At 43.7% G+C, this 9903-nt stretch overlaps 1 protein-coding gene across 1 annotated transcript in view; it reads left to right on the top strand.

The window, feature by feature from the left end:
- The window catches only part of Cachd1 (cache domain containing 1), a 221741-nt gene extending 212274 nt beyond the window's left edge, over nt 1–9467 (top strand). Inside the window, exon 28 of the mRNA XM_013020541.1 lies at nt 8506–9467. Coding sequence (XP_012875995.1) covers nt 8506–8744 — 239 coding nt within the window. The 3' untranslated portion in view covers nt 8745–9467. The remainder of the gene's footprint in view (nt 1–8505) is intronic.
- The last annotated feature ends 436 nt before the right edge of the window (nt 9468–9903 follow it).

The following is a 9903-nucleotide window of genomic DNA, read 5'->3' on the forward strand; positions in this document are numbered from 1 at the left end:
GGCTGGCCTCAGACCATGGTATTCCTATCTATGCCTCCCACCTAGTTAAAATCATAGCTATGAACCACCACAGCCAACTTATTTGTTGAGATAGAATCTCTAACTTTTTGCCCATGGTGACCTGGAAACTCTAACCCTCTCAATCTCTTCCTCTGTCATAGCTGGGATTACAGCCTGGAACCACTGAGCCCAACCAAAGCATTACATAGTTTGACTTAGTCTCAGCATAGACTGGTTGCCTCTGGCCACCCAGCTCGCTCCCAGGTTTCTCTCCGTAAACAAGTTATTCATTTAGTCTGCATGGAACCTAATCACTCTTCCACTTGTTTCTCAGTGCAATGGATAGACATCCCCTTAGGGCCTACCACCCAGTGTTGGTGATGGAACACCAACTCACTGAAGGATCTCCTAGCTGTGTACCCTTGGGGCTTGATTAGAGTCTTAGCCTTCCTCTAGTCTTCCCAGCCTGTTGTCTGGCTTTGTCTGGAATGCTCAGAGAAGTCTTCGCCAAAGCAACATTGTGCACCGAGCCTTAATGGAAAGTTAGGAGTCCAGGCTTGAATTGGTCCAATCATCAGTGACATAAAGTTCAGTGCAACCGATGCTCTGGCAGTTGAAGCTAAGGGGGCACCAAGAGCCATGTGAAGGAAGCCCTGAAATAGGGAATTCTACATTCTCTCCTGGAGAGAGCACCCTTCTGCCCCCCCACACACACACCTTGGCCTCTCCCCTTCCTGGTATCGCAAAGAGCAGGTTCTCCGGGAGCATCGCTGCCACAGTGTGTTTCCATACCAACAGGAGAAGTTCGTGAGATTCCTTCAGGCAGCCAGTGTGGCTTGGGGCACAGCTGCCAGCGCATCAAATTCCCTTTGGAAAATGGGAGCAGCCGATCCTCTGCAGTGTAAACTTAGACTGTTGTTCTCATTTGGGTTTTCACTCACATTGTTCCCACAGAGCATATAGAACCTTTGGTTCTTGTGGGAAGCCAACACACAACTTAAATTTTTCAGTTTCTTGACTTCCTTGGCTTTCCCCTCTCCCCTCTCCCCCCACCAAAAAACACTTTGAACCAGCATAAAATCTTTCTGCTAGGCAGTTTTGTGTCCTCTCCTTTGAATACTAAAGCAGGTTTGGGGCTACTAAAGTTCAACAGAAATAATTTCTTATTCAGCAGGGACATTGAATACATTCTCTCTCATTCTCTCTCTCCCCCCCTCTCTCTCTCCCTCTCCCCCTCTCCTCTTCTCCCCCTCTCCCTCTCTTCCCCTCTCTCCCTTCCCCCCTCTCTCCCTTTTCCCCTCTCTCCTTCTCCCTATCCTTTTCCCTAGCCCTCTTTCCTCTCTCCCTCTCTCTATTTCTTCCAACCCACCACCCATCACATCAATAGCAAGTTGGGATTCTGACTGATGTTTCTGAAATCCCTTTGGCCCCTCCCACTGTCTTAGTAAAATGATATCGAAAGCGTGTGCTGAGATAAAACTCATAGTGCAGTGTCGGTATCCAAAACCCAAAGAATCCAGTGAAGGGCTTGCCTGCTTTCATTTTTCCTCCCAGTAATTGGATCCCTGTTTTCTCTAAGGAATACAATACTACAGTTTTTCAGGCAGACAGAATGTTAACACAAAAGAAGTAGAAGGCAATGACATTCCCATATTCCCAATGTGTCGTAAAATCAAGAGAGCCTAACCACGTGATATCGCCGTCCCGCAGCTGCCCAGTGGGTCACTAGAAGTGGTGCCATCATGGTGCGTCCCTGTAATGAGGATAAACAGGGTAAACTGTACATGCATCTCCACCCTCATAGTTTTATCCACACAGTGCTGACTTATCTGAATGTTCTCTCGTGGAGTGCTAGTAGGGGGCATCTCCAGTTTGCTGGGTACTATAAAGGGAGTTCAGTGGAAAGAGTATAGAAGAGTCAAGCCAAGCTCATTTTGAATTCTACCAGCCACCTTTCCTTTTGTTTTGGTTTGTTTCTTGGCTTGTTTCTTTTAACAAACTATTGAGATTCTAGCAAGCTACTTTGGGCTTTAACTTCCTAGTTCATTCATTCTTGTTTTCTTTCTTTTTCTTTTGTACTAGGGCTTGAACTCAGGGCCTGGGTGCTGTCTCTTTTTCACTCAAGCCCGGCACTCTACCACACACCTCTGTTTCTGGCTTTTTGTGGGTTAATTGAAGATAGGAGTCTTATGCACTGTCCTGGCTTAGACCCATGATCCTCCAATCTTAGCCTCCTGAGTAACTAGGATTAGAAGTTTTGATTGATTTCCTAATTCTTAAAACTTAAATACTCTACCTGTTGTGTTGTGAGGACTAAATGCAATTGCATGATAGGCTTGGAGCTCAGGCTTAACCTCTCTGTCTATATGCCCCCCTCCCCCCTCCCACCCCCTGCTCTTCTCTGAAGGGATTTACAATGCAGGAGGAAACCATAAATGAATGCATATATTCCTGAGGCTGATTAAAGCTGGGGTATGACCATGTACTTAGAAGATATGGACAAAGAAAATGGAGAGGAGACAGTTCACTTTAGGAGGCCACAGTGGTAACAGAACTGTAGCCCTGATCTGTGCTGCCCAGTGGTAGATTTCCATGAGTCTTTTTGGTGAAATGCACAAAAGCAAACTCAAAACCCATGCTGTGACTATTGGAGTTCCTACATATGGTAGAGTTAAGAGCAGAGCCATCCCAAGAATTAAAACTAAAGGTTGACCAGCTAAATATGGAAGCTTCCAGATGTATTTTTTATTTTTTGGGGGGGGGTCCAGTCATGGGGCCTGAACTCTGGGCCTGGGAGCTGTCCCTCAGCTCTTCAGCTCAAAGCTAGCACTCTACCACTTGAGCCACAGTGCCACTTCCGGCTTTTTTCTTTTTGCTTATGTGGTGCTAAGAACTCGAACCCAGGGCCTCATGCATGCAAGGCAAGCACTCTACCACTGAGCCACCTTCCCAGCCCCCAGATGTATTTTTTATTAAAAACATTCTACGTGGCTAGTAGGGTCTTGAAGTTTAAAGAAATCCGATTGTAGGCTGAGTACACTAGCTCAAGCCTGTAATCTTAGCTAGCTACCAGGCAGAAGTTGAGGGATGGATCACATTTGGAGGCAGGCCCTGGCAGAAAAGTTTGGAGGGCTTCATCTCAAACTATGGCTAGGTGCAGTAGCATGTGACTGTTATCCCAGCTACTGGGGAAGCACAGTGACTTGATACAATGTGAGCTGCCTATCATCCCCAGCAACATGGGAAAACACTAATAGGAGGATCATAGCCCAGGCTAGCCCAGAGAATAAAGTGTGATCCACCTCAAAAGCAACCAAGGCAGAAAGGGGCTGGAGGTTTGTTTTAACAAACTGTTGAAACCTTAGTAAATTAATTTGGACCTCAAATTATGGTTCAAAAGTATGGATGGCTCAAGTGATAAAGGAACTGCCATGTAATTCAATCCCTAGTATTGTAAAAAGAAAAATAATATTTTGTTTTGTTTTGCCAGTCCTGGGCACTTGAACTCAGGGTCTGGGTGCTGTCCCTGAGCCTCTTTGTGCTCAAGGCTAGCTCTCTACCACTTAGGACACAGCACCACTTCCAGCTTTTTCTAAAGAGTGTCATGGATTTTTCTCCCCTAGCTGGCTTTGAACCATGATCCTCAGATCACAGCCTCATATGAAGCTAGGATTACAGGCATGAGCCACCAGTACCCAGCTCTAATTTTAATTTTTACACTTTAAAAGGAAAGCTACTTAAGTTGAGAATATTTCTTGGAAAAGCAGGCCTGGGCAGTTTTGTGTGTGTGTGCGTGTGTGTGTGTGTGTGAGAGAGAGAGGGTTCTTGGGATTGAGCCCTGGCTCTTGTACATGCATCATATGTGCTCTGTACTGAGCTACATACAACCATGGCCCCAATTATGACAATATTCTAAGAGCACTTAAAAGTGATTGTTTATCAGCAGCTACAGCCACAAGTAAACAGAGGTGACAGTTACTATCTACATATGCTTATTGTGTTTCTGCTTTGCCTAGTATTTCCTTGTATTTCTCAGTGTAAGTCAACTCCTAGTTTATTTTTAATTAAACATCAACATATATTTATTTGTTTCTTGTGAATTTATATTTCGGTTACTATATTATTCGAAACTTCATACTTGCACATACTGAGCAACAATTATTCTCCAGCAAAAAAGAAGAATATTCCCTTTGTTCTCAGAAGATTCCAAAATACTTGAGGCAAATACTGAAACATGAAATTAATAGTCAAAAAGAGAACTGTTCTACAAGTGTTCCCATATCTTCCTGCAGTGACTCCCTTTGGCCACACGGTGGTGTCTGAGTCCCTAGAGAGACCTAATGTCCGCAACAAATAAAATATTTTACAGAAACCATGAGATACATGTGTCAGCAGAGCACCAAAGTCTAAGAGTCTAGTCCACATTCTCTTTATGGATGCCTGGTCATCTTCCTGAGGCCTGTTCTCACCTGAGATTGTCTTTGCAGATACTTTTCTACACATGCCTCAGGAAAGTAATAAGTTCTATAAAAGTGTTAGCGCATTTGTGTTCAAGGAATGATTCCTCATACTGGGTCAGGGCCCTGTCTGTCCTTAATGATTGATCACTGCTCCCAGAAGAACTGCCTGCCACTGAGCATTTCATTTGTTCAGTGAAAAAATGTGTCTTAGTCCTGCTTCTACACCTTCTGATTACCATCAATTCTGAAAAAAGGACCATACAGGGAGTTTAACCACTAGCATTGGAGAGAAAGAATTTAAGAGGAAAGAAAGCTGGGTGCTGGTGGCTCACTCCTACAATCCTACCTACTCCAGAGGCTGAGATCTGAGAGTCACAGTTCAAAGCCATCCTGGGCAGGAAAGTCCTTGAGACGCTTTATCTCCAGTTAACCACTAGAAAACCAGAAGTGGTGCTGTGAATCAAAGTGGTAGAACACTAGACTTGAACAGAAGAGCTCAGAGACCACACCCAGGCCCTGAGTTCAAGCCCCACAAGTGACCCAAAAAAAGGAAAAAGGGAAGAAAGATTCACTTTGGATCATGGCTTCAGAGGTTTCCATCCATGATTAACTGGACCGTGGCAAGGTGGAAAGTCATGGCAAAAGGACGAAGTAGAGCACATTCTTGTGTCTGGTGTGGAAGGGCTGGGAATGAGTTAGTTCTTCCCATGGTATCTTCCCAGTGACCTACTTCACCAACTAGACCCAACCCCCAATAACGCCAGTGTATTCTAAATCCATTATGGAATGCTCCATTGGTCAAGTCAGAACTTGCAGGAGCCAATCACTTCCCGAAAGTACACCCATCTTTAGCATATGAGCCTTGAATCTCAGATCCAAATAATAGCAGTATGATAACAAGGAAATGAAATGGCTGTAGTATATGGGTTGTACTCCAGGAGGGGTCTGTGCTGAGGTGCTCATTCAGAAGCAGTTACAGAAGGATAGGACAAATAATAAAGTTGTCTGGAGACAGCTACATCATCCCTATCCAGCAGTAACCAGGTGGCCTGGGGCCAGCCTGGATCAGTGTATCACTGGACTCTTGTCAAAACCCCTGGGCAGGACTCAGTAAATCGTCCAGTGGTTTCTATATTAAATAAGACTAGTGAATGTCATGCCAGGCAAAACTTGGCAGGCAGCAGAGATGAAAAACTATCCCTGGGGTATTTGAGTAGTCCACATAGACAAAGCGTCTTTGCCCAACTCATGTTTTCAATGTCACTCTTTCTGCAGGCAGCATGAGATTCTACCCTATGTCACTCAGATTTCAGAGTCTTACACCAACTCTCATTTTAGACTCAGCACTACACTACCAAAGCTGAGAAGCTGCCGAACTTGTCCTGGCTCCTGAACATATCACTATTTCCCCAGCCTCTGAACCTGGAAGCCTTTGGCCTTATCCGAGGATGGCAGAACCATCCAGCTTGCTCTGCCCTGGAACAGTCTCTTGAAGCTACCTGTTGCTCCATCTCCAGACACTGCTAGGATCCCACTCTAGGATCCCTCCCCTCCCCTATGAACATCTCCTGGAGAGTTGTGGGCTCCAGTCTCTGTCCTCTGAATCTGACTCTACCTTCCTTCTGTCCAGCCTCCTCATTGTCACTCCACCCCACCCTGCCATTGCCTGTCACTACATCTCTTCTTGAGACTTGGACCAGCCTTCTTGGCCAACCTTCATCTGCCTATCCAGTGACATTTCCTACTTCCTTTCCCACACACCAAGCTTGTCAGTATTGCCCAAAGCCAGCAGAGTCTTTCAGCCATTGCTCAGAGTTACTGCATGTGTTCGTACCTTCCACTCTTTTCTTCACCTAGTGAGCTCCTTGGCTTTGCAGGCAGTGCTCCTGTATTTGTGAGTAATGTCATATGCACGCCACAGAACTCTCAATAATCAGCTGTGCAGAAGCAAAAACTTCCTTCCTGAGCTTGGGGTTTCTGGATCTCTTCTCTCATCATCCTGATTTGAAGTAATAGTTGTCTACACACACACACAGACACAGACACACACACACACACACACACACACACACACACACACACACCATGTCATTGGTCATTCACGCCTGATAGTTTAACAACTTATAGCTGTCCAGCCCACTCCTTATTTTAACTTCATTCCCAGCTGAGCTATTGTAATAGCTTCCTGTCTCTTCCATCCATCCTTCAAATTACCAGCCAGACTCCCTTAATATAGAAATAATTGTGCCAGGATTTTTCCAAAAACCTTGAATCACATCTCCATTTCCTTCTCTTTGATATGATCTTCGGGATCTAACTTTAAATTACCTTCCATTTGCATGTGTTCTATTCCCTAGCTAGCACACATCCACGCCACAGGCACAGGGACAGCTTTCCATCTCCTCACTTCTGTGGCTGGTCTCATCCTGTCTTTGCTCAGCCCTTCATACCAAACTCCTATTCATCTTTCTTACCAAATTCTTCTTCATCCATTTAAGACCAACTAAAATATTAGTTCTGAAATGCTTCCTCACTCCCCACCCAGAATTAGTGATTCCCTCTTTTGGATTGCAATCATACTTCCATTATGCCATTCATACTATCTGCATTAGAGGAAGCCTAGTTCGGTTAGCATCTGACTCATACTTAATTGTATACTCATTAAGGAAAGAAGACATCATTTATTCATGGCTTGTCATACCCCCTTCCAGCCCATATGGTCTGCAGCTAATGAGTAATTCATTCACCTGTGCTTGTATTTGTTTTACTTCTCCCACACTGACTTTTCAGCTCTTTCTGATGGACCAAGTTTGCATCTTTATATCTCCCCTGAGAGCCCAACATAGTGACTTGTACACAGGAGGTGGCTAATAAATGTTTGCTGACTGTTAAATAATTCTGTCATTTCAATAACATTTCACTGAGGATTCATTTGCCTTTCTCGGTTTGTTTTTTTGTTTTGGTTTGGTTTTTGCACAGAACATACATTTTCCACCATAAACTCCTCTTACTTGGCTGTGTTCAAGCAGATCAACTTTGTAGCCATAAATGTGATAGCACTTACCATGAGTGAATGCTGATTTGCCAACTGTAGATGTGGCAAAAATATTAATGAGCTGTCACTTTTCAAAACGTTTAAAGGGAGATTTCTGCAATATTTAAAAACATGCCAGGATTCCTGAAACAGAATCCTTTGATCAACAAAGACATTTTCTTTTGAAACATGCATGACTTCGAATTCTGAAAGAAATTAATGTTTAAACACGGCGAGCCAGCTCACACAGAGAATAGTTGATTCCTCTTTCAGTTGCTACGGGAAGGTATGGAGTTGGTGTTTTATTAAGTGCTAGAACCCTGGGCAAGTTCCTTAACTTTTCTGATCATCCTCTCCCCCCTTTGTATCATGGATATTAAAATGCATGCCTCAGCAATGTACAAGAATTAGCTGACATGCGTGCCTGCTGAGGAGCAGGTGTGCAAGTAATGGTACCACTTGGTTTTTTACTTACTGGCACCAGATGCAGGATTTCAGTGCTCAACTTTTCCCCCACCCACCCAATGGATCTGAGTCCTGTTTGTAGCTTTCTCATATCCACTGATCACTTATTTGTGTGGATTTCTTTAATTCAGGAAACATTCTTAATCACCAGAAGAAGACTAGTGGTATAGCACCCTAATTGCCAATGAGGGATAGATAGAGGGATGGATAGATAGATAGACAGAGGAATATATGAGGTGATTCCCTTTTTTCTTTTTTAATCGTTGTTGATATATGGAGATTTGAGATAAAGGATCCTTGTTTACTTTGTTACCATCATACTTTAATTACCTAAAAATAACTATTGATTGTGCTGTTGTTTTTAAGAGAAAAATGTTAACTCTGGAGCCCTTTAAAAGTAAGCCAGCTGCATCTGTTGATAGTGTGCAAGTGTTTATGCTTACATATGGCAAAAATAGGAGCAACTCCCCCTGTCCTAGAAGTTCTAAATAGATTTTCTTTGTGTCTTGAAGCCATCAGCTGCATCTTTGTTTATTCCTTTTCTAGGCTACAGTACGATGAGCCCACAGGAGGACAGTGAGAATCCTCCATGCAACAATGACCCTTTGTCAGCTGGGGTTGATGTTGGAAACCATGAGGAGGACTTGGACCTGGATACCCCACCTCAGACGGCAGCTCTACTAAGCCACAAGTTCCACCACTACCGCTCACCCCACCCCACCCTTCACCACAGCCACCACTTACAGGCAGCTGTGACAGTACACAGCGTCGATGCGGAGTGCTAACGATCTCCTCACCTCCATAAGAAGATGGGATCTGGGACATACAGAATGTCCTGGAAAGAAAAAGAGCCTAAAACCTGCAGGAAAAATGCAGGCGATCCCTGTGGTTTGTGCTTTGTCTAGAGTGGTCTCATCCATTTGCTGCAGGCTGACATGTTTAAAAACAGAAACCACCACCAAATCACGTTTGTGAGGACTGATGCTGGCTTGGGAATGGAGGGGAAAAGGAAGCCTGATTAATAGACCTGCCATAACGCTAATGGAATGGAACAGAAGGCGAACCTCCAAACACAGAGACACGTGGGTAAAGGAAACGGAGCCAGAGGAATGTTCTCAGGAGCCAGAAGCCTCTGGCTGTCCTTAACTGGAAAAGAGGAAAGACTACTCCTCCAGAGACAGGGGACGTGGCATACTCAGGCACCCTACGTGTGCATTGAAGATTGTTCTTTGTTTCTTAGCGGTACCTAGACACCACGGTTGCTGTGTGGCACTCAAATGTTAAGCTCTAAATGATGCATCTCAAAATTTCTAAGTAAAGGATTATTTTTCTACTATTTATTGAACTTTGAAACATTCTCAGACTTTGGGGGAGAGAAAAAGGAAACACAGGAAAAATTCTCAGCAGTTAGCCCTCCCTGATACATGTGTGATGATGTGATTCTTTGACCAAGGAGTTCTATTTCTTATTTAACTGCTTAGCATCCCACTGCCCCAATGTGCACAATGGAAAAAAAAAATGAAGAAACTTCTCTCTGGCTTGTTTACGTCATTTCCTGGAAAGAGTGTTTTATTTGTAATGCAGTGGGAGGGGCAAAGAACACAAGATGTTTGAAAAAGGAAGTTTGTTTCTTTACACTTCATATCCAGTCCCACTCAATACTTTTCTTAGGTTTCTACGAAATCTAATATGACAACCCCAGCCTCTCAGTTTGGTCAGGGTCACATTTATTCCTTTATTCATTTAAAATTTTAAAATGTCTCATTTTGACTCCGAGAACATTACTCACATAAGGGAAGGCATTTTAAAATTGTGGAATGTTGGTTCTTAATTAAAGATTTCTTTTGAAATCATAGTATAAAGCTGCTGCCAGTTATCCAAGAAGTTACCCACCAAACTGCTTTTGATTTATATAAGGATTGATCAAATCTGGCTACTAAGACA

The sequence above is a fragment of the Dipodomys ordii genome, unplaced genomic scaffold, assembly GCF_000151885.1.
Source record: "Dipodomys ordii isolate 6190 unplaced genomic scaffold, Dord_2.0 Scaffold51, whole genome shotgun sequence".
Lineage (NCBI taxonomy): Eukaryota > Metazoa > Chordata > Mammalia > Rodentia > Heteromyidae > Dipodomys > Dipodomys ordii.